The sequence below is a fragment of the Colias croceus genome, chromosome 18 (genome assembly GCF_905220415.1).
Source record: "Colias croceus chromosome 18, ilColCroc2.1".
NCBI classification, from domain to species: Eukaryota; Metazoa; Arthropoda; class Insecta; order Lepidoptera; family Pieridae; genus Colias; species Colias croceus.
In genome coordinates, this window is record NC_059554.1 from 8,608,100 (window position 1) to 8,635,211 (window position 27,112).

The 27,112-nt window shown below is 32.4% G+C and overlaps 1 protein-coding gene across 1 annotated transcript in view; it reads right to left on the bottom strand.

The window, feature by feature from the left end:
* Positions 1-27,112, bottom strand: part of LOC123699551 (hemicentin-2-like) — a 191,975-nt gene that overhangs the window by 97,825 nt on the left and 67,038 nt on the right. The window contains exon 3 of the mRNA XM_045646525.1: positions 23,243-23,293. Within this exon, the coding sequence (XP_045502481.1) occupies positions 23,243-23,293 (51 nt within the window). The remainder of the gene's footprint in view (positions 1-23,242; positions 23,294-27,112) is intronic.

A 27,112-nucleotide genomic window follows, 5' to 3' on the forward strand; every position in this document is an offset into this window, starting at 1 on the left:
CTAAACTACTGAACCAATTTTCATAAAATTTGGTATGGAGATATTTTGATACCCGAGAAAGGACATAGGCTACTTTTTATCCCGGTAAAATGACGCTATCCCGGAAATCCCACGGGAACGGGAACTATGCGGGTTTTTCTTTGACTGCGCGGGCGAAGCCGAAGAAGCGGAAACCTAGTTATCAATAAACGAACCTACAATATTATAGCAGTTGTCCCTCAAAACCCGTCTGGATTTGAAAACTCAAAGACAGTATAACGTGTCTATGTGAAAAAGTATAACGTGAGTGGAGTTGATCGACAAGTTTCACAGTGCGATATCGTTCGCAAACTATTGGATAGTTCCTGTGATAGTTACGTAGAATATAGTACCGTGAATTCTTAAGTCTCAACGTGTTATTGAAAAACTTTTCACACGGCTCGTATAATACGTGTGTGTGTTGACTTATGAATTATCATGTGTATGTGTTTGTTAGTTTTATAGATTGAGTGTGTTTGTGCTGAATTCAGCACCTAATATCAGCATCTAATTATATGTTTTATGAGTATGAACGATACCAACGATGCCGATGACTGAATAAAAGGGAAACGTAAAGTAAAAGCCACACGTAGATACCTACACGGAAGAAGATGAACTACTGAATTTGAAAAAGTAACCATTACTCTTTTATCTGATCGATTTATCAGTCTTTCATATAAACTACACCGTTCCGTTTTACATTTTCTTTTACAAACTTTTCGGCTCGGTCAGGGACACAGCCATTTGTTTTCACACGCATTATTTCATTTAAATAACAGTACGTAATCCTCATACCTCGAAGGCACGTCACAAAAGCATGTTTAACGATATAAAGTGTCATTTGAATCAGATAAACAAAACGAACCCTTTTCCATCGAGAGAGCATTTACAAGGAAAATAGACCGCCATTTTGAAATCGAGCTCGGATATGTGGTATTTGACAGGTCGTTAAAAATATCCGATAATTTGATATTTTTTTTATGGCATACAAATGCGTCATAAATATAATCCTAAAAATCGATCACGAGGCGGGATTCGAACCGAAAAATTTGGTGGAAAACGCAGATTCGAATACCGCCTCGTGATCGATTTTTTTTCTATTCTTTAAAAATTAATATTTGTAACATCCTGTAATATTCTAATATAATTATGCTTGGATTTTTAGTTTTGTATTAGTTAATTGTACTAGTGATTAAATTTATATTCATGGAAATTCATTTAGATATAAAAAAGTAGAGCAAATATTAACTAATTCATGGAATAGTATTTTGTGTACCTAATAATATTTAGTAGTATGTGGGAATAAACATATTAGTTGACGGAACAAATAATTTATTTCACAAGCATAATATTTATATATTTTATTCTATAAAATACCTACATTGGTTTGGCGTACTGATAATATAATATAATAAATAAATAAATAAATAATATTTTAATTACAGATATTTCATCCATATTATATATAACATATGAATAACATATATTCTTTCATTGCATGTTACATTTCACCAGTCTGGACCCGGCGTAACATACATAATATGACATATGAAAATCTGCTCTATGAATAGAGCTTATAAAATTTAAAAATACCATATAACTTTTAAATTTAATTTAGGTATAAAGCAAAACTGATAAATCCTACTTAGTAGCGCATCATCCAGACTCTGATATAGTGCCTAGTGGGCACACAAGCTGCTGCCTATTTATTCGTAAATAAATGATCTGTTAAAATTTAAATAGATGTGACATAATTATTATATCTGCCTTTTACGCATACGACATGGGACTTCACTATAGAAATCAACACAAGTGCATCAAATTCAAAATTCCTAAGCACTCTTACCGGGATCCTAACACAAAAACTAACTGTACATTTTGAAAACATCTACTTTAATTGAAATATAGCTGAAAACCATTACCAAATTGATCCATTCGTTCCTGAATCTACGATACAACACGTCATGTACACAGATATGCTAAACTTGTAACCACGGGAACGGGTATTCTGGTTTATGTTCTCTTTAGACTTGTAAAATAAATAAAATAAATTAATACATATCACCCTTATTACCATCACATGTAAACGTAGACCTACATTAACTGTGACTAACATACGGTGGAAATAGGACACCGCTTTGTCAAACGCACTCCTAAACCCTAGTGGTGTGTGTAAAATGTTTTGTAGCGTATTCCCAACAGTGTTTTTTATAAATGTGTGTTACTTTAAATGCAGCTATTATAATGCATGTTGTTGATAAGTCCGATGAAATGTCATCATTATTTAAAATGGATCGTGTTTTCGACTAGACTCAACAATATTAAATGATTTTTATATTTAACAATTAATCTATTTTCTTCTATTTTTGGTAAAAGTCTGTCTATGTAGACCCAAAAACTATATTATAAAATTGTATCGTTGATACTTGAAGGACAAACAGAACAAACTCACTTTGGTACTGATAATTATCATTGACTAGCTGTTTTCCGCGGTTTTACCCGCTGTGCTCCGCTCCTGTTGGTCTTAGCGAGATGATATTATGACATAGCCTTCCTTGATAAATGGGCTACCTAACACCAATATAATTTTTCAAATCGGACCAGTAGTTTCCGAGATTTTTCAAACAAACAAACTCTTCAGCTTTTTAATATTAGTATTATACTTAGATCAGAAATTACCATTCCAGTCCATCGACTGTATTTCACAGATACAGAAAATCACAGACACCATTTTTTACCCCGACAACTGAACAATCAAATTATATGAGGTAATTTTAAATAAACGCGCAAACGACATTTGCGGCGGAAAAGAGAAGATTTACGTTGATTGGTGGAATACATTTATTTTTTCAATAACAATTTTTATAAATAAATTATCGTACGGATTACTTTTGTATTGCAGTGGGTTGAATATGCTATGAGGTTATGAAATTATTATTGTGGATGTTAAAGTGGTTTGTTTTATTATTTACTAGCATTGCTCCCGTGGCTTCGCTCGATTTGTTTATAACTTAACACATTATCTACTGAAGCATTCCTCTTCAATCACTCTATCTATTAAAAAATCACTTCAAAATCCGTTGTATACCTAGTTTAAAAGGTTTAAGCATGCATAGGGACGGACAGACAGTTTCATATTACTGACTAGTGATCTTGTTAGGTTGGTTTAATTATTTATCACAATATTAAACACATTGAATAAATTATATAATAATATTATATAACATTGAAGGAAAGTTAAAAATGTAAAATATTCTGCTGTTAATGCTAATGGAAAAGTTGTTTATTATCAAAATTAGCTTAAATAAATATGCACAATACGTTTAGGCTAAAATCTGACTAGTTCTAGTCACATAAAATAGTAATATTCTTTCAATTAGATATTAATGAGCCAATCTATTCATATCTACAAGAAACACCTGCACTTTACGACCGAAAGACAACCTGACTCCCATACAGAGCGGAGTAGATTCAAATTTATGAGTAAAGTTTATATTTGCGCACCCTCCATATAACGGTTGCCATGGTAACCCATCTATTTTATGATGGAACTGTTTTGATCAGAAATTCGATGGTACAAGTGACGTCATGGAAAAGATTGGAACGTATTGGTTCCGTGCATGTTCTGTTCTATGTTTTTTTTTTTGTAAGTCAAATACTCCAAATGCTATGTTAATTTGTTGATATAGTTGATTTCAATACATCCTGTTTGAAATAACACGTATTGCAATTGGACCAACAACTAAATTATGATTATTACATACACGTAGAATGATTAATTATACGTAACAAAATATGTTATCACCCATATCATAAACATCAAAAGATAGTTTAAAAATTTGGTTGTAGGAGTACCAATTTAAAAATACTTCTTCTTCTTAGACTTTAGAATTTTCATAAGACCATCGTCGATTAATTATTTTTCTAATACTCATTATGAACCGGCATCGTAAAGTTCAATCGGCGATCATTAAATTCGTCTTCAATTACGTCGTTTCGGTAACCCCTTATTATTGTCAGCATATTCAAAGATTTTTTAGGTTAATTTTAAAACAATTTCTCTACCACAAAGAGTTCAAAAGAGTTTTTATTCAGCCCGCGTCTCCAAATCGAATTTCTTGAAAGGCGGCGAGGAACGGAAAACTAACAAAAATATTTTCATTTCATTTACGATCTTATAGAGGTGGCGCGGTGGAAATGGGCCAGTTTCTACTTGAACGTGACGTTTTATGATACGATTGGAACATAGCTATGGAAAATCCAATAAATTACTTCTATTAACATCATATGGAACGAGTTTCTCATACACAATTTTTACAATGTATACTTGTCTGGAATTAATATCACATGCCCCCGTACTTACCCCCCGTACCCGAATGTTTTAAAGCAGTATTTTTAGTATGGAAAAACGACAGTGCTCTGTATATAGCGCCATCACTTTCCTACACTGCAAATATTACTGCTAAAAGACAATGTCATCCCTCTTCTGATGCTGAGACTTATTTTATTTTAATCGAAGTTACTGCCTTGTTTGACTTCCTAGTGGTAACCATTTGTTGTACAAACTGATGTTTTACAGTGCGTTGTTCAGAAGCTTCATTAAAATAATGTTCAAACTTCAGTTTACAGTAACACTATATTATGTATACGCTAATATTGTAAAATTGCCTATAATCACTCTTCATTTGGAATGGCAGTAAATCTATAACTCATTAACGTGAGTGTCTTACCTCATGCGGCAGTTTATCCTTACGCATGTGTTTGTTTTATTTTATATATATTATCGTCATAACATGACACGGATATGGGACCTCCAATGTTTTATTCTGTTTTCTTAAAATGGAGGGGTCTAATGTCTAAAAAGTAACAACTAAAGTGGTAGAGCTCTATAGGTCATCTTAAAAAAAATTCCACACAGGAGTTAATATTGCTTTAAGACATAATGATAACCCAGGGCTTGTAATAATAACGTACAATAAGATTTCCCCACTAAAAAAAAAAAAGGGCTTGTAATAATAATATATTACAAGCCCTGGGTTAATAATTAAGCCTTATTCTAATAATATATCGATTTATTGAAGAAATAAAAATATACTATAAACATTCTATCTGAGTTTGCAGTCATAATAAAAGCTTATTAAAGTATTACAATAAAATAACTCGTAAGTTCTTTAATTAGATTTAAATTTACAAATATTGAGTTAACATTATGGTTTTAAGCGGAGTACAAAGCTGTCAAAGGTTTTAGGGTTGTCACTACATAAAGAATGGCATACATAAGTTATTACTATGCAATCAGTATCAAGCTGATAAAACCTCATAAATATTCAACATAATATCTCCCCTGGTTAATTAAGACAACGTAGAGAAATATTTAGTCGCCTTTGATTAAGTTTACGAATAGTGTAGCGGGATTATGGATTAAGCGATATTAATTTATGATTTGTTTGTTTTGTGAGATTCGTAATGAACTAGGGCTGTGTTTGCTTCGGGTGATGTAGGATTTCAGAATTGTCGTTGGAAATAATGCTTAATTTTAACAGAAGTTGCCATCCTTTTTTATTTGTGTCCAGCCTTGTGCAGATATTTAGTCAACTCAGCATTTTATAAACTTTTCGTAGGTACTGGTAATAACGTTGAGGTTAAAATGGTACTGCAAAGACAGCGTTTTTTGTAAAAAAATATAATAGCGTCCTTAAATGATAGATTAAACTTGAAATAATACATTTTACTTTATTAAATACGTATTCAATTTTGTTTAATGTGCCATCCTTGTAGTATATAATAATGTTGGTCAACCCTTTTTGAAACGACAAAATATCCTCGTAACCTCTACATTAGTTTTACGCTAATGTGTTTACGGCCTTTTTAATATCGCAATATTATATGAAAACAAGCAAATAACTTTTACGAATATGTGAAGTATTGTTTTACGATACCCATACAAATGGCGTGGAAGGTGATTCCTTACGACCCCTTTCATGGCGATAACTTATTTTATTGTTTCGGAATTTCGATAAACAAACATAAAATAAGGATTTTATCGTTAAAGGCGTGACTTTAGAGAATCTATGGAATGCGTTAATCTTGACGACTGTTAAAGTGTGGTTGACTGGCTTTATTTGTGTGATCGAGATCAAATAATACCGTTGGTGGTTTATATTTTATTATGTTTGCATTTTTATAATTATTTTAATAAAACGGACGCGTTATTTATTCTTGCTAGACTACTCCAATAAGAACAGGCTAAAAGTGGAGTGTCGTGTCCCCTAAAGGTGCATAGGGCATTTCACTTGTGTTTGATTGGTCTGTGACAACTTGGTTTGTGATTGGTTTGTGATTGGTCTGTGATTGTATACACTGTAAGAACTATAAGGTGGTTCTTGTATGGTCTGCAGGACATTATATAAAGAGCCGATCGAATTTCAGTAATGTTATAATAATTATCATGACTAAACTTATCGATAAACTGCTGTGATGCTTATACTGCATACTCACTGAGATCGCCTAATCCCTATTTTTAGACATGCTTCTCTACCAACAATATTTTCAAAATCAAACATTTATTTATTCAATTAGACTTCTTCGAGAAGCACTTTTGAAACGTAATATTTTTACATATTTTTAACATTTACCACCGATTCGGAAAGCAGTATCTTTGTATTGAATAAGATTACTTGTTTAATGAATCGTCTATTTGCATCACCCAGCTCTGAACTAAGCTACAAAGTCGCGTATCTCCAGTAATACAAAGTACAAACCGAATTGCCTCCGCTATTGATTCTGGAACAACCTCCAATTTTCTTATTCTCACGGCGGAATTTCACACTCCACTTATACAGTAGCAGAAAAATCGTAAGGTGAGTGGCGTTTACTGCAAGTGCTGGAAACTGAATGCCAACTTCGTGCCAACGTGTCGTTTTATTGCAATTTTACAGTTATGTAAAGTACAGCTATTATTGTAATATATTCGATAATAGTGTTCGATAGATCGATAATAGTAGTCTATGATGTTCGACTTTACTACAGTTTTACACAAATCACGTTTCAAAAGATGTGATTTTGAACATGAGCTTTTCCTACACTAATTTATTACTACTATCCAAAAGAAACGATAATTCATAGCATATTATATTTAAGGGTTGGTTATATAAGATAGAAAAAATCTTGTGTCAGCTGCGTTCCGACTAGGATCTCCAAAAACATATCCACCTCTTTCTCTCTTCAGAAAATTTTATCTCCCATCACTTTCACACCTAAAACACGATGTTACATTCATGCATAAAACCGCCCACGTCACTCATCCAAGACCAAGCATTAAAAGCTGACATATGCAACAAGGCTTTGTGGTAAAAAATTTAATTGCGCCGTTCCGCCCCGACCATTAGGCCCCACTCCAAAACGCTTGTATAATTTTATTACCATTTTATACAGCTTACCCGTAGATACTCGTTTTTGTGTTCGATTTGAAGTGACCGATGCTTTACGCGTTTTTGGTATATATTTTACTAGCTGTGCCTCGCAGTTTTACCCACAATACTCCGCTACTGTTAGTCTTAGCGTGATGATATATAACCTATAGTCTTCCTAAATAAATGGGCTATCTAACACCGAAAGAATTTTTCAAATCGGACTAGTAGTTCTTGAGATTAGCGCCTTCAAACAAATAAACAAACAAACTCTTCATCTTGATAATATTAGTGAAGATTCTATTAAAAATGAGAGTAAAGACTAGACATTGACAAGTGATTAACAAACTACTACATAAAATAGATTCTTATATTATATTTATTAATTATTTGTTCTTACAATCTGCAATTTCATATATTTTATCACGATTTACTCCCAAATAAAATAATTATACCGTATGTTATAATGTTATAAGGTTTCCGTAAGTAATTTCAAAACATTTAATTTAAAAGCTGTTGCATTTTTATAGCTTCTAATTGAATTTGTTATAGGAAGTTCGTTGCAAAATGTTAAAAATAAATATTATCGCAAATAAATCATGTTTTAAAGTCTTTAATTTCTACGACATATATAAAAATATTGTTATTTGTTTCATAACACAGTGTACAATAATTATGTTTTCGGCATCGAGATATATGTACTGTACGTAGTACATAATTATATCTCGATGGTTTTCGGTGTAATTTTTGAAGTGAAACTTATTTAGGCGCGTTGAGTGTAAAATTTCAAAGTCATATCATGGCAATACCGTCACGTCATGGACTAAGGCGACGATTTTGGTATCTTTGAATCTTGCAAAGAAGTTTCGCTTCTGTCCCGTATTTTCGGCACATACGCTCTTTTTTAGTTAAACTACTAATATTTACACCCCTTTTGAATAGGATATCTAGTAACCAAATTGGGTCAAATGCTCTCCTAAGCCTTCAAATCAATAAAAACATCTCCATAATCAATTCCAAGCAGACGAGTTAAGCATAACGTTACATCATGACGAAGCGATTCTCAGCAGCTGACGATCAACTAACGATTACGATTATTATTTAAATCGATATCCGATGAGCGTTATCCTCAGCAAGCGATTCGTTGTATCGATTTATTTGTGATGTGTTATATTTATGGGAAAAGGTACCTATTATATATATTTCGTTGCTGCTTTGTAGTAATAATAAATATATTTTCAGAGTGAAAATGTACTATTTCTATGACAGTTAAAAGCCTGAAAACTTATGATGACTCCAATTATAAAGAAGAAATTTGAATGTTTAATAAACTTCTTTATTAGTATAATCAAACAATGGTTTAATTTTTATGTCATGGTTTCTATCTATCAATCAATCAATCAATCAATCATCAGCCTTTCGATGTCCACTGCTGGACGTAGGCCTCTCCTAATGCACGCCACTGAGCCCGGTCGTTGGCTCTTTGCCGCCAGTTATGACCGGCAACCTTGCGGACGTCGTCACTCCACCGTGTAGCAGGGCGTCCTACGCTACGTTTGCCGAGTCGCGGTCTCCACTCTAAGACATGTGTGCCCCAGCGGTTGTCCGTTCTGCGGCACATATGACCGGCCCACTGCCACTTCAGCTTGCTAATTCGTTGAGCTATGTCGGTTACTTTTGTTCTCTGGCGAATTACTTCGTTTCGGACTTGGTCCCTCAGAGAAATACCGAGCATAGCTCTCTTCTATCTTTTCGCTAGAAATCATCACATAATATAAGCTACGCTAGCTATGTATAATTATATAAGAGTGTGTACATACAGTTGCAGAATTTACCTAGAATATAAGCATAATAATACATACGTACATAATATGATAAAACCTCCTTTTAACAAGGCGAAGCGAACATAAACTTTATGAAAGACAGTCAAGCCGATTAAACAGTATTCCGATCCATTAAACATAATTACGTTGAACTGAAAAAGAGGAAATTAAGTAAAAAATACAAAACTTTTTTAATCACACAAAATGAGCGCGCAGTTGGTAACTTTTAACAAAGTACCGATTTTATATTTGGAATTAAACTTCTGATGAAATATTTGCGATGTTTGTTGTTTCGCTGAGGCATCTTTATTATTTCTTTGTTCTGGCATAGCAACGGTATAATGTAATAAATATTCATTTTACACAATAGTAATCATACAACAAAGGTTTTAAGTATTTAATTAACGTGATGAGAAGGTTGGTGAAGATCCTACGCGATATGTACAGAAGGTTGGTTTGTCCCACTTGGTATGTACCTACACTTGAACAATTGAAAAAGCTCATAATTGTTTATTTAAGCGATTATTATTTTTAGTATACTGCGTAGATTGTTTCTATAAACTGCAGGATGCTGATTTGCATCCAGAATTTCCTGCTATTCGAGATAGAAATTTTTATCCCTAATTGCGAATATGTTACAGAATATATTAACATTACACATTTTCTATAGAATCTTCTATAAATTACGTAGAAATAACACTAATAAAGTAAAACTTCACACGAAAATCCGTATAAACACGCCACGCCACGTCATTGAAAAATAATACGAAAAATCATATATTTTATTTAAGAAAATCCAGTTTACACTCTTAATCCAGCTTTTTGAAAGGTTCTCTCACACGAGCAAAGCCTTGTAAATTCTATTAAAGGCACAAAGCAGTGCGGAAATGTAGATTTTTAAGGGATTAATGCTCTAATTAGATCGTACAGATTACTGTACTGATGCGGATTGTACCAAATCTTTGTTAGTCTTTTTTGACCTTACGAAAGATTAAACAGGACCTGTATGAGTACCTGTGATATTATTAATAATGAAAATCACTTGATAATTGTTCCTAAAGATAAGGACAAATTGTAAACTATATTAAATTCCAAGTAAATGGAAGTAAGTACATTCCGTATGTCGTACGAGTGAGTTTGATAATTTATGAGATAACTTTTCAATTATAGTGTCGATAAAAACATATGCCGCTTTAATTTTTGTGTGTGTGTCATTTTTTGAAGTATTATAGTTACATAAGAGCTAATGATTCCTTATCAATTATGGTTTAAACCTATACGAGGTCTATCATTGAAAAGAAGAAACAGGGATTCATTATTCTTTTTTGCTCCTACTGCAATTGATAGGCCCTTGACGATGATGATATTACTAGTTAGCTAGTCTATATAAAGATAGATAATTTCCACCTTTCCCATAACTACACTATCTGATTATAATAATACATTTATATACTACTAGCTTTCTGACCGCGGCTTCGCCCGCGCAGTCAAAGAAAAACCCGCATAGTTCCCGATCCCGCGGGGTTTCCGTGATAAAACCTATTCTATGTCCCGGGGTAAAAAGTAGCCTATGTCCTTTCTCGGGTATCAGAATATCTCTATACAAAATTTCATGCAAATCGGTTCAGTAGTTAAGGCGTGATTGAGTAACAGACAGACAGAGTTACTTTCGCATTTATAATATTAGTATGGATTTGTCTGACAGTTTTCATGTTACGAACAAATTACAATTTACCAACATTAAATTTATATGCAAGCACACTATTCTGACTTACTTAATCGTCACTTAGCATGTAGCGCGCATTAAGCTATGCTGAGGTCGTATTAATTATTCCTTAGCACCGTTTGTGCATAATTAGAAACGTCCTGCTCCTGAGATTTATGTGTTAAGCTTAATTACTTCTAAGTTAAAGTTCAAAAATCTTATATGAATAATTGTGGATGGGAAACTATAAGCAATTTCGAAGTATCAATTTGATGCTTCGGTTTGTTTAGTGTTTTTCTTGTGGTTGATTTCAATATTATGAATGGTTTTAGAATATGTTTTTTTGTACAAAACAAGGATTCAATTGAAAAATTAGAAAGGTTGTTTTTCTCAATCATTGAATTATACCACGAATACATTTTTGTCGATTTTTTGAAGTAAAACTTCTTTGCATGTTGAGAGTAATATCATGGTCAAGGTCGACTCATGGCAATACCGTCACGTCATAGAGTAAGGCAACGATTTCGGTATCTTTGAATCTTGCCAAAGATTACTTCTGACCCTTGTGCTCGGCACACATGCTCTTTTTTATAAGAAATGTATGCGTATATATACGTGTATTTATATCCTGAATCTTTTACTATAATATTATAATAATAGTCTAGCTTAAACAGCATCTTAAAATCTTATTCGCCTATGTTCAAAGGATTATGCGCTACGCATAGCTAATGTAGCGACCGTAATAAATTTATATAGTGAGGATAGGTACGGTGAATAAAATTACAAATGTTTATTAGAAAACCCCGTTAATGTTTTAATTAATGGATAAAATTGTACTAATGATAGCAGGTTTATGGCGGTACGTTTATGAGGTATAAGTACCGTAGAGTCATAAAAGCCACGTTTGACCTGCCTGATAATAAACGACCCTTTTTATTAAGCCCATTCTAATTGAGATTAGATTGAATTAAAAAGATCCTGAAACCAAAGGTTTTTAATCCTTGCTTCCCTGACTGTACTTTTAATTTTTCTTTTAAATTTTGACCGCTTGTTCATTTATTACATAATTTATGTTTTTAGGACACCATAGCTATCAATTTCTTTCCTTCAAATAACTTATTTAAAATGAATTTATTTCATAAGATTTTCGACCTAAATGTGCATTATTTTCATTGACAATAAACTTTACATACATGTCCTTCGTAGGATATAATAATATTACACTAATGTAAAACTATTAAATCGATTTCGCTAAAATTAAAATCAACCTGTCTTTATAGGGTCGTACAGTCATAATATTATGGAGAAACAATTATCATTTATACAAGGCGGAATATCCTAGTAAAAAATTATGGAGACGAAAAGTAAATCAAATTAATAACTTACTTTTCTTCATTTTGAAGTCAGCAGGAAATGCATTTGTATTTCTAATTAGCAGACTATCCAGTGCCTTCTATTATGCTAAAATATTTACCTAGTTTACGATACATTTAACCAGTTTTCCCTGAGGTTCCTAACTTATTAATGCAGTCTACAAATGTGGGGTGTACTCATATACAATGAATTCTTGGTACTGGTAAATATCTTTGTTATAAACAGTTTTGGTTGGGGAATTTATTGTGCATTTCATTACAAATTGTTTCATTGTGACTAAATGCACAAATGAATATATATGCATTTGCACAAATGCATGTATATACACTGAAGCTCGAGATTATTTCTTACACTAAATTAATTAATTTTAACTGATCTACCCAGATAATATATGTAGACGCCACTGGGCGTTTGCCATGCATGCCAACAATAACACATTTAACCACCAGTTAAATGCCCATTAAGGTAGATTGCAGGTTCAGAGGAGATAGAAAAAAATACTTACTTTAGTCAGTTATTAATCGTAACATTGAAACGCGAAATGAATCAAATCAAATGCCTCTGTCTGATCGGATAAGCGTATTCAGCACAGTGATTAATAATAATTATCTTAATGGTAAATTACTACTTTTACCAACTACTGCCTAGTTATCCTAATCAATTATAAGATTCAAGCACGTCTAGTGACAGTTTATTCAACAGCTAAAACACAAACGGTACAATTCCTTCACTACTCCCCCAATAGTTTAGTTTATCTTCCGATTCAGATTTTCGCGTGCATAAATTTACATCTTAGACGCAAAACTGATTTAATCATGTCTCAAACTTTGTGTATTTTAATTTATATTTCTCGCTTCGTTGCTGAAGTTTGGTCGTTATTAAATAAATGTATGCGGCTTAATTGTTGAGCCGGTGCGGTTTGCGCGATGAAATGTATAATTTGATCAGGATAAATTGAATATTACCGTCTTTGGTGGTAAAAATTTGTTGTAGTGGAATATTTGGTAGTTTTTTACTTTATTTATAATATTCAGCAGCAGAAGTAGGAGTGTATATTGAAGTAGCTTTGGTATTATCTACGCAAAATAAAATAAATACGCATATAAGAGTCACACTACGACAATCGAAGTAGAATTTTTTGGATAAACTGTGTATATTTAAATTAACTTAAAATAATAATGGATTATGTATACATCATTAATTAAAGTAAAACAATATTTGATAAAATTTCATTTAATTGTATTAACATAATCCTGAATAGCTAAAAAGCAAACGAAATAATTTTCAGTATTCAAAATACATGCTTTGGTATAAAATTAATCAAATGAATGATAAATGCTTTATAAATATATAAATATAACATATTATCCACAACAACGCGTATTTGCAAACATAAAATTTTAACACCAGATTACAGCTTCTTCACTTAACTTACCAAAACAGTTGCACTACACTAACCTTAAACAATATTAAAACATCGCAAAGGATTTTCAATCAAACGAACCGCATAGACAGACAGACAAAGAGCAAAAACGCGGACGCTCCGGGCGTTTCATTTGTCCCGTACTCTTTGTTTGTTAGCAAGGTTTCATTAAGCGATCCTGGAAGGGAATAACATGTTTGTGCTTTGATATTTTTTCTATTGATTCCTTTAATTACTGTTACATTGATACTGTTGCGTGCAGTCTATCGGTATTCGCTGTGTTTTTTCCAATGTACACACTTTTTACAACTCTGAGGTTTTCCATTTCAAAATACATATTCATTTACAATTTACATTCGTATTCGGTATCCATACGATAGGAAGAAAGAAAATGTAAATTTGAACCGCATTCAAATCAAAGATTTTGCGTTTTTTTGTGGCCTTGAAAGGTAAACTTTCTCTACAATTAATTTCATTATTCTACACCACAGATCACAGAAACTAAAGGGAGATATGGTTAGGGGGCGGGGCCGGTGTCGCAGCAATATGCCCAAAAAAAGAACACATGCTGTTTGTTGCATTCAGTTGACGTTCGACCGTCGGCCGGGTATTATTTGACAATGCCGCGTTGTTCCGTAAGTTTGTAAAAACCGAAGTGAAACCAGCAACTTTAAGTCAAATGGAATCACATACCATCGGTAAGTACTGAAAATTATACGATTTTCTTACTTTAATTTCAAAAACAATATTACGTAGAGTGATTTCTTGGTTTCATTATGTGACAGAACGACAGTCACATTAATTTATGTAAATAGTTTACAATGCTTCTTCTGCACGTGACTCTATTCAAACGCGGAGTTCGAATACCGCAATGTATAATGAAGATACTAAAGCTAACAAAAACGTTCGATCGTGTAGTACGGCCGCTGCTCGCGGTCGTTACTTGAGGATGCGCGTCGAGTGTGTCCGTGTCGATAAGATTCGGATTTTTTATCGTATTATGTATTATTTTACTACCTTATTTTTATATCATAATGTATTTCTATTAGCTTAATATCTGATTGTATTATTATTATTTGATAGGTACTCGAGCAATAATTTTATAGTGATTATTATATATGGATTAAAAAAATCACTTATTTCATACTTATTTTACTTAACAATAAGTCAATAGGCAATGCTTTATGTACTTCATCACCATGAATGCTACCATCAAGGTGTCCATTTCTATTTTCTACCTAGTTACTGTATTGCCTATAAATTGTTTTAATTTTAACGTTTCTCATTTTATCGACAAGCAATCCCTATCGTAAACGCATATCTTGCGGCTGTGTGGTGCTGTATACGTACGTTACTTACAATCTAGTGTGCGAACGAATAGTCGCTCTCAAATTTTTGTGTGATGACACGCACACAACGCGAAGTATTGTTTTTATTTTGTTTACTGTTGTGTGCGTAAATTTGTTATGAGACACTGGTTTCGTACTCAGCGCAAGCGATTGGCATCTCTCTAGATCTCTATGTTCTACACCATATTAAAACAAGTCACATGTTATAATTTTAGATGCAACAATATTGCAACTTTTAACGTAAAATAGTCTTCTTTTTTCTTCTTCTTTCAAGCCTTAATTCACCCATAGTCGGGTATAGGCCTCCTCATGATTTTTCCATTCTTTTCGGTCTTTGGTCAGACGCATCCAAGATCTACCGTAAAATAGTCGAGTCATATTTATTCTTTGGTTATACCTATAAGTATATAAATTAATTACGTAACCAGCAGCTCTATCAAGAGCCAAAGTAACTTGTCCTTTGTTCACCAGAGGGTGAATTGTACTATAATTATACCAATTACCAGTCAAAGTATCGGCTTGCCTCTGGGACTATCGTGTTGATTGATGTTGCATGATAATCGACTCAATAATTACTACATTAAGAACCATTTTTGAACTTCCGGGGTTGTCAATTATCATTAAAGATCATCCTTTGTGTTAATGTTTTTTTTTCTCAGTTTGTGTTATTTAATTGGAGTTGTTTCAATCGAATTATTATTACATTGATCGATCGGTCATAGTCTGTTTGTTCCTTAATTGTTATTTGTTACTTCATACTTCAATATAGTTTTCAAGGTCTTATAGTTAAGTTTTACATACAATTTATTGATTTAATATTATACTGCTATATAATAGGGTTAATTAATTTCTCTTCCTTCCAGTATCTAAAATCGCTAATAAAATAAATAATTTAACAGTCTCATAGTGCTACCCGGCATAGTGCTACACTGTGACTACGAGGCCTACGAAGATTCGTAGATCTCGTAGACTTCGTAGATCTTGCTCGTGTAGACTGTACTCTGTAGCATACGTAGCACTACTACGTGCGAATCATATCATTGTTATTAATAATTAGTTAAAATGCGTTTCTGTGGACCAAATATAATAATATCTAATCAATAGTAATGAACCAATCATGAAGCTTGTAAACACTTTACCATAAATATTACGTTATTATTAGGTACCGAAATGAAAGCTCGTAATCAAATGACGATACCTTTAAGGCTTGAGCGCTATCGCATCCAACTTTTAATGTGTAAACTTTAAATACTTTCTAAGAAATTTAAGTTCGTGGTTAAGTTCATGTTCACATCCATTACAAAATACTGAGAATGAGTTTGTAATTTAACTATTAATTTCATAACTTTATGCAGTTTTAATGTAGTTTCAAATGTTTTATACTTAACTAATTAACATTTAAATATAAGAGAAAGGAGAATAATTGATGGCGGTTTATAAAATAGTCATATTTTAGAGCAAGAATAAAGTATATCTGTGTGTTTATTCCTGCTATATATAGGTATAAGAATAAAACATTGGTTGTTATTGTAAATAAAGCATTTGCCTACAGCTTCTCTCGCTTTCCAATAATTGTAAATTTCCAAAGCCGCCAGAAAAATCTTCGATGCACAATCTTCGAGTATGTACCCACTAAATGTCTATTTGTAATCTATAACTAATATTATACAGCTGAAGAGTACATTTGTTTGTTTGTTTGAACGCGCTAATCTCAGGAACTACTGGTCCGGTTTGAAAATTCTTCGGTGATAGTTCATTTATCGAGGAAGGTGATAGGCTATAATATCATCACGGTAAGACCAACAGGAACGGAGCCACGCGGTTGTAACCGCGGGGCGCATCTAGTATAATATACAACCAACGCACATTCACCTAATATTATGTATAAGTATCGGAAAACAATCTTGAACTATGTATTTATATTTATAAAACACGCCACATATATTGATTTCCAGTTCTCAAACAAATAATAGATACATTATAATATGAAAAGACAACAATACATTTATCATAGTATCAAAGGAGATTGGAATTTGTTGAAATATAATGGTTATATTGAACACACGCAATACGATCATTTCATGATGTATGGAATGTTATCAGTTATATAATAATTATTGAATAGTTCGCATGTTTGAAAATATTAAATACATTTTATAGATATTATTACTGAAGTGAAACTTTAGGCGCGTTGAGAGAAACAAGGTCGCGTCATAGCAATACCATCACGTCACGGAGAAAGGTGATGATTTTGGTTATGAATCTTGCGGAAGAAGTTTCGCTTCTTATACGTGTACTCGGCACACACGCTCGTTTTTTATTTTATTGAATTGCTTTTTGGAGAAAATACCAACATAATTTCGATGAAACATATTTCAGGACCACGAATAACACAAACACAAATAAAGCATTTTTATAATGATTATACAAATCATTATACACAAAACACGATTATACAAAAAACATTTTCATACTGTTAAAATTTTTATTGACAGTTTCAAAAACTTATTTTCAAAACCAGTGAAACATGAACAAATAAAGTCTGTCTAACAGGTGTATAACATGACTAAACAAATAAAACATACAAATATACACTTAGAACAAAGAATTAACATATTGCACACGTTGTTTGTCCATCACTCGCGGCAATTAGAAACGAATTTACGTATTTTTCAACAAACATATCAAAAACGGATCACACTACAAAAGCTAATATTTGAAAGTTATACGAATGAATTGTTTGCGGTAATTTTTTGAATCAACACGATACGCTGCGAGTGAAAATGTAGTTTTTTTCAATGTATCGACGATTATAACTTGTATGGTATATTTTGTGTTGTGCTACAGGCATTTTTTTAATATTTCAGGACAATTTTCACACACGGCACGATCTAATCCCATGAAAAGATGGCTGATAAACATACATATATAATTTTAAATAAATACTTAGATAATCAACACCCAGACACATAGCAAACATCTATGTTCCTCACACAAATGTTTGTCCCGGATGGGAATCGAACCCACGACCCTTGGAAGGTAGGGTCACTACCAAAGTACCAAGCCAACCGGTCAGTTATTAATTATTTATTCTAGTTTAATATATGCTAACAGCTGATAATTAAAATTGTATTATTTTATAGTGGGAAACACCGTGCCAATTAATAATGGATTTAAATGAAACACTTTTATGTATTCAGAAAGATAATATCTATATAAATTATGTGTAATGGTGTATTTGACAACTTGTCTGGTGTCAGGTGTCACACAGTAATTAAAAAAACACTACCTATACCAAAAAAAAAAAAACAATAATTACTTAAAAGCAATAACGTATTGAGATAAAACCATTTGATTCGTACTGATATAAAAGCTATTATTTTCTCTACGTAATAATGCGGAACAGAGATGGAAATACTGTGTAATAAAGACGGCATGACATCGGCTATCACTATTAAATAATTAATACATCAACATACACCTAAACTACAGTATACCATTAAATTTATTGGAAGAGATTTTAATCGGTCATGAACATAATAAGTTTTCAAGTACTGCATAATTTGTATATTTTCATTAACTTCCTTCAATTATTTAAAAGTGTATCGGGCTTGTCAAAAATAATTATTTCCTTTACAAAAATGACCTCTTCTTCGCTGTAGACTTTCCCAAAACTACAAAAAAGCAATTCATATTAGCATAACAGCAACATTTTCACTGAGTACCATTCACACTTAACACAGAAAAGAATCAAAGAACACAATTAAATATTTTCAGGACAACACTTCGGATTATAAGAATCACTTAACGATACTTGATAAGACCTTTCGGTCCCGCAAAATGGGAACCATTACATTCGACTTAGCCCCGTTTCTGTTAACTCATTTCTTTTTTCCATAACGACCGGTATTATGCCGACTCTTTGTTTTGAATTACCCCACGAATAATTTGTTATTTTTCCGCGAAGAATTATTGCCTGTAGCGGTTGGCCCTTATTATGTTGAATCACCATCTCGCATTACGAAAATGAAAGAGGAAATTTACGGGACCGTACTGAGTCGTTAAATGTTTATCGGTGCACTAATCTCTAAGCATTGTGCTTTACATCATCGTTGATTTGTTTATTCATTTAGAGAACTAAACGTAGGTATATAAATTCGGAGTACCTATTAGAAATAATATTCGCTTTCGTATATATAAATATATATATACGTATATATATAACAACGCACAGCCCAAACGGAATCGGGCTGAAATTTGGCATTCAGGTAGATCTTAGGCGTTGGCATCCGTTAAGAAAGAATTTTGATCAATTCTTCCCCCAACGGGATAAAATAGGGGATGAAAGTTTATACCATGAAAATGTATGTTATCCACGTAAGCAAAGCCGCGGGCAACAGCTAGTGATAAAAGAACAGGAAAACAAGCTTTAACAAATATATTTACTAAATTCTATCAATCGTACCACATGGTTCAATTCACATATTATATGAATACATTGTTATTCTAGAATGTTTACAAAACATCTTCAATAACAAAAACTCCCTAACCAAAATAGTCATTAAATTATATATGTATACGATGAGCTATAAAATTAGCACACATACATATTTATGAGTATATATTCACAGCTTGACCGCAAATTTTTGCACCCAAACTAGCGAAGCTAACAACGCACCGTCAAGTAATCATGTAATTTATCAAGGTGTATAAGCGTCTTACCTATAACACTGTGGTCTTAGGAGAAGCGATTAGCGATAAGCGGAAAACGTATGCTTAATTAATATGTAAAAAAAGACTTATGTATCCTATAATTATGATGTGGAAATAAGCAAAGAAATTAATGAATTAATTAGTAATTGCTGTACCAAAGAGAAATGTGGATTATAATATAATAAATAAACATTTAGACGTTCCAATTTTTAAAATGATGCCAACGCTTCAATAATTAAGTAGAGCTTTTGTAAATGACTAAATAATTTTAGATTAATATCGTTCTCATATATCCTTTATAAAAACAATGGAACACTATTATTCTGGTAATAAATATCGATATCACAACTACACCAATAACTTCCTAACTATCATACATTTTTAAATTGTCCGTTACACTATAAACTAACTCGTTAGAGAGGTACTATTACAATTGCTCCTTGTCCTTACTCAATCTTGAGATTATCTTCGCGTTTTCTTTCCCGCTATTCGCTTCCGCTTCACTCGCAGTCACACCCTGAGTCTTATGTATTACGGTTATTACGTAGGGCTCGTTTAATTTCCGGCTCTGTTCCTATCTCACAAGGTCGCCACTTAATCCCCAGCTTCTAAGAAATTATATTGCCAGGTTTATTTTAAGGAGATTACTGAAATTGCAAATATGATCTTTCTACGTCGAGCCAGTACTGAGGAACTGTTGGTTAAATATAGCGTTGGAATATTTGTACTGAAAATAGATACTTTGTTTGTATTAAAAAATTATTTATGACAATAATTAATTAGTCATAAATATGTACTGGTAAAAGTTTTCACGAAAAACTGTTTTTTGTAGTTTGAGTAATTAAAGTTTTTAGTACGGCTCTACATGCACCTACATGACTTCACTGATGAATATTATTTTTTAAGTGCAAATGTATAAAATAATTTCATCATCCATGACTAATGAATACCTAATATTTGTTATGTGCAAATACAAAACAAAGTTGAACCCTTCAACATCAGGTAACCCGTTATGTAATCCAAAATACTTTCGTCACACATATAATATTTTATTGTTCATAAAACTGCAGTCGCGTTTCGCGTAGAAAGCTGCATATCATAATAGATTTACTTCGTCCTTACCATGCTTACGTAATATTCCTCACATCAGCAAACACACAAACTACATTAACCAAATAAAATGAAAGCCATTCTTATATAAAATGCATTCTCAGTCTATTTTCATTTCGTATTACTTCAATTCAATAGATATTTGCATGTTCTTATTTTTCTGTTAGCTTTCCGTTGGATTTTTAAAATTGTTTGCTTCAAAAGATACAGATAGATACGTGAAAGATATTTTAATTATACGCGAGACTTTTATAACTCGTATAAAGAATCCCTTTTTTCAAAACATACAAGTTGGTTTATGAGTTTAACTTTATTTGATTGGACTGTCTATTTATAACAGGCTATACGCTCCGACTTCACCAGAGTAGTCTGTTTATTTTTAAGCTATTGCCTAATCTAGGAATAAATCCAACAAAATCTAAATTAGGTATTTAAAATATAATATTTATTCAATCTTTAAGTTATAATATTAAGTGATGTAATTAAATCCACTTTCTTTTACAAGTACATATTAAACAGATTCTTATCATAAAATGGTAGACTTGTAAATATGCGTCACAAAAATCAAATCAAAACATAGAATGAAGGCCTTGCATAATTCCATTTATCCCTCCTTTCGATCCCATTCCATAACCTTTCTCAGCATTGTGTTATTGTATCGTGACAATCATAACATTTTATATAAATCGTACTTTACTTCCAAGATGTTTTAAATATTATGTTGGTTGGTTGTTAATGTTTGGTAATGTAATTTTATTCAATTTAAACTACATAATTATAATTATACTGCACATTATATTAATATTGAATTAGTTGAAAAATAAAAACCAGGCGAAGTTTTTCTGTACTTTTTTGCATAAACATATAAAGAAATACTTTTTAAAAATTATGAATAAATTTTTCATTAATATAATATATATGTCTTTCGCTCGATGCAACGCACAATTGCTATTAAAACTATTCTTATATCCACTTAAAGATCTTAACTAACTGTTCCACAAACGCTGCTCAGTAAATTAATAATTTAAAAGTTGTCTTTATTCTTGTCACTAGCGAAGAGGCCATACTCGCTAATCTTGTGGATAATGCTGGGATGATCTAGGATTAACCTGCTCCGACCTAAACGGTCTTAAACGACAGTGTCCTTAATAATAATTTATTAAACGATTAATCTTATAAACGGTCGCAAATTTATTACGTAGGAATTAAAAGTTTCTCAAAGAAAATGTATGTGATAAATCGATACTTTAGGAAAACATTACAAAGATTTAGATTATTTTGCTCATAATATGTCAGTGTTATTCTTTCATTACATTTGATGAAAAGCCACTGAGTTCGTAAATATCACTAGACGGTCACTCATCAACAACTTGACAGTGTCTCAGACCACTTAACCCGTATAGATTATCGACCAGTGTGAAACAAGCCTTTTGTTATGTAGATAAAAAGCGAATTATAAAACACAATCCTCTTGACCGAATTAAAATCTTCGCTCATGTTCAACCCGAAAATAAAACATTAACCCCACTTATTAATATGTGGATGAAATTATACAGAACGCTCGCTACCACCCAACTGCTTAACCAGATTCGTTCATTATACTTTCATAAGGCATAAAATGTCGCGCTTAAGAACTTTCTGGATGCCATAAATTGTTTAGAGCCCGCCTAATTAAATACACGCATTTGCATTGTATTGTATTTTAAAATTTTCGGAAGGAAGCACATAAATTTCATAAAAATGGCTTAATTTCGCTCACATCTCGTTTTTCATGGTTGCAATATATCATGGGCTCGTTGAAATTGTATTGTTTTTGCGCCTGTATTTCATTATGAAACGTTAATGAAGCGAGTGTTCGAACCGAGAAAAACTTTGCAGTTCGTTGTTGCTAATTGTTGGAAGCAATTTTGGTAAACGCTACGGAATAAAGGGCTATTTCCCGGTGTCAAAGTTAGTGGTATATTGATTGTTAAGAAGATTAACACTAAACAAGGTTACTTTCTTTCGTATTTCTTATTATTTTCTTATAGCTCAATCGTTATTTAAATTTTTATCTTAATAAGTTCTTACTTATGTTTATTGAGAGAGATTAAGAGGTTCATGTTACTGTATACTGTATGTATGCACTTATATTTTTTAGAAATAAAGTTAAACGGGTTTAGTTCATTTTGTAAGCTATCTTAATGTTCATTGTACTTAGACGTGCACTTGTAATACAACAGGGCTTAAAAATACATACAAAGTCTATACTCAGTCTTTTGTTATCCGTCTGAACATTCTTTTAGATTAATGATGAATTATTTATAGTTATAGCTTACCTGGTGGAATGTGCAGCTGAGCATTAGGCGGTAGACCAGCACCCACGATACCTGTGAACAAACATACATGAAAATTATAAATATAGTTTCGCTCAAAATCTTCCTCTCCACTAGACGTATATAAATAACATTAGACATCAACTAAACAATCGATTCGTTTCTAAATTCAAAGGGTCAAATCAATGATCAACTGCTCGAGTGGTTGGTAGCGACACCTCGAGCAGTAGACGCCGTTCGCCGGCCAGACCGTGTACGTCGCTCAGCCGTTAACTGCTCGAGCAGTCCGTGTACGGCCGCTCTTGCACTGCATTTAATACAGTAAAACAATGACTATATAATATGATATAAAAAGTGGGACCATTTTTGCGCTGTATTTGTCTATTTCTCCAGTCACCTCATATATAAAAATAGTTCCGTATTTTTGCTACCAAATACAGTTTCCCGCACGCATATAACAGACACAAAACACATAATTACGATATTATAGTTTGGCAAACATTAGTAGCTCACGCATGATATACGATGAAGTCAATTAGAGGCAGACAGTGAGTGATGTGGCTGCATAATGTTCAAGGAAAATGGATTTATCTTTGTGAGTTAACACTCGCTTATAATCAACAGGGGATGCGTGTCATTGCGTCTGCGATTTCTTTGTGTCTTAAAGGGATTGTGGTTTTCAATTCGCTTGTGGTTTATAAGTGTTATCAGAGGAAACATAATTGATAATAGTGTTGATCGTGTGTGAAAATGAGTGCAGTATTATGTTTAAACTCTTTGTTTAATGGGCCTATAGAAGTTTTGGAATGCTCTTTATTCTATTATCTCTAGGTGTTGATGAATATTTTCCCTTTCTCTGTATAATATAAAAAGATTGTCTTCTTTAAATGTTTATGGTTTTGAAAAGATAGCAATACGGAGTCGAAATCCTACTAATATTATAATTGCATGGATGCAGTACTGTATGTTTGTAACTTTTTTGATTAAAGTACTGGACGAAAAATAATCATATAGCTTATGCATCAGAACAATAAATGACCTACCTATAGAAATACTTGATTTTGTCAACGAGTGAATCCGCGCGGTACAGCTAGTAAACTGTAATCATAATAGGCTAAGGCTGGAGCAGACAGTGCGACAGTATTAACGAGTCGCTCCAACGAAATCACTTCACACTGACAAGGGATGTCGTCAGTCTGAAAACCTACTAATTGTTAGCGCCGCATTGATTGTAGTGAACATTAAGCAGGTTTTACGAGTTAAATCACTTGCTGTTTCTTATTTTTGTGATGATTATTCTTGTGGAAATGTAAAAAGGCCCTAAACGCTTATTTTTGTTTCTCTCTATTCGAAGCTGTTTATTCTTGTGATTTAGAGCTATGTAGTTAGATAGAGAAATATGTATCAGTAATACAAGGTAGTATAACTTAGTCTATAATAAAAAATAAACAATTAATAAAATATCGTGTTCCTATTTATTGATAAAGAAAATCATTAATTTGTAAGAAATTGTTTAATTATTTACTTAGTAGTAACCCAGAGGGGCGCAAAAATCTACTACAATATTGTGTTTCTGCGATTGTTATTGTGCTGGTTTTTTAAATTGTATAACAATACGCATAAATCTAGTATATATGTAAAATAAATACTAAAAATATATCTTTTTGTAATGCACGCGTTTAACACAAAGTATCAGTTCATGAATGAACTGCATGCATTATTTCATAAAACCAACACAAAAGCAAACAATAAAACGCGTAAATTTGCAAATTATTATAGGTTTTAATGATATTGTAATATGATAAATGTTTTCGATAACGGGATCGGATGGACTCGTCAGCGTAATAAACGGAATTATAAAAATGATTGCGTTGCGATTATAATTGGAAATGCAATGCAATCACTTCATTTGCAAGCTTTTCAGATATTAAAAATAGCAGCTATGTTATATTATAAAGTTAATAAATAATTTCAAATCTTAATATATATAAATCTCGTGTCACAATGTTTGTCCTCAATGGACTCCTAAACCACTCAACCGATTATAATAAAATTCGCACACCATGTGCAGTTCGATCCAACTTGAGAGATAGGATAGTTTAAACATGTAGGTAGGTACCACGGGCGAAGCCGGGGCGGACCACTAGTATAATATAAAAATGAATCCCAAAATGTGTTGGTAAGCGCATAACTTGAGAACGGCATATCCGATTTCGTTAATTCTTTTTTTATAATATTCCTTGAAGTTCGAGGATGGTTCTTATGTAGAGAAAACGTGAATATGTACCACGGGCGAAGCCGGGGCGGACCGCTAGTTTCAAATAAAAATGAGTGGCTTTGTCTTCACAAACTAATATAAAACAGATAATAAAGGACAGCCTAGTAAAATGATATGTAATAAAAACATAGGAAATACTGACTCAATTTATTTTTTATTGATACAAAACATTAAACGTAGGTAACTAATGTAAATTGAATCACCTATCTCTATTTAGCAAAGGTAATATTCATAAAAAAGAGCGTGTGTGCCGAGCACACGTGTCAGAAGTGAAACCTATTTGGTATAATTCAAAGATACCAATTCAGATCTTACTACATGACGTGACGGTATTGCTATGACGCGACCTTGAAATTCTACTCTCAACGCGCCTAAAGAATTTTCACTTCAAAAATTACCGGTCATCAGCAGTGTTTTTGTAAAACAGTAGGTAAGTATACACTTAATGCTAAAAGATTTTTTTTTATGCTAAAAGAATGTGACAAAATTCCTCAACCGCCTCTTCAGATTATCGCGACAGTGTCGACAAACACCCTCCAAAAACATTCGTCACCGAAGACGTGGCTTAATTAATTTCGGATATTGTCCAAAGGGTTACATTTATTTTGGATCTTTCAATTGAATTGTTTGGAATTAATTTCACCGCGTCTGCTTCTTTGTCCGGGGCAAAGACCAAACACTGACAATGGTCCGGTTTAATTTTAGGTATTTGTTACTTCTGAAACTTGTAAATGAATTTGTTTTGATTAATGAAACTGGTGGATACAAGGCATTTTGGAACACTTCCGTATTCAAGCTGTGATTTTAATTAAAAATATTAATTGGTTTAAACTTATTGTTTATTTGTCTCTTGTTGGTAGCAAAAATAATGCTTAATGAAAAGCCAAGCAATAAAAATCAATTTATAATCATAAATATATAAACTTTAGATTTATTATTAGTAAAGACTATAGATTAGGTACAAACATACTATTTTGCCTAACTTATTTTAATTTTAACACACGTTGCTTTCAAATAAACATCAAAATCGAAAAAATAGATACAGATTCTTATTAAATAACCCTAATTTCCTTACCAATAGTTCATACCTAATTATTTATAATTCATTTAAAAACCAGTAGTAAAGCTCAAACTCTATCCCGCAAGGTCGGGCATAATAACAACGTAAAAAAATAAAGCCCAGCTTTAGTAGGAACGTGGAAAAAATGTTATTTCTAAATAAGAGCTGAGAGCGTGCGGCACCGCGATAACAGTGTATGTGCTGAGCAAGCTATAAACCCTGCATGGTGTTGTCCTTCACAAAAAAAGTAAATGTTGCCAGTTATGATTAAGGATTAAATCATAGAGAATGACGAGGAGAAAGTTTGTTGAGAAAAAAAATTGTAGGTTTTTTATTTGGAAAATCGGTTAAAAACAAATGTTAGAAGAGCTTTTTAATATTAGAGGAGGTTATAATTAAAATAGAACTATTGTTAAAGCGTAATGGAAATTTCGAAAACTTTAATTAAATTTTTTGTTGAAAAAGGACAAGGAATTTAAAATAATATTGATGGTAAAAATTCGTGGAATTCTACAATAAAATTCAACAGGGCAGT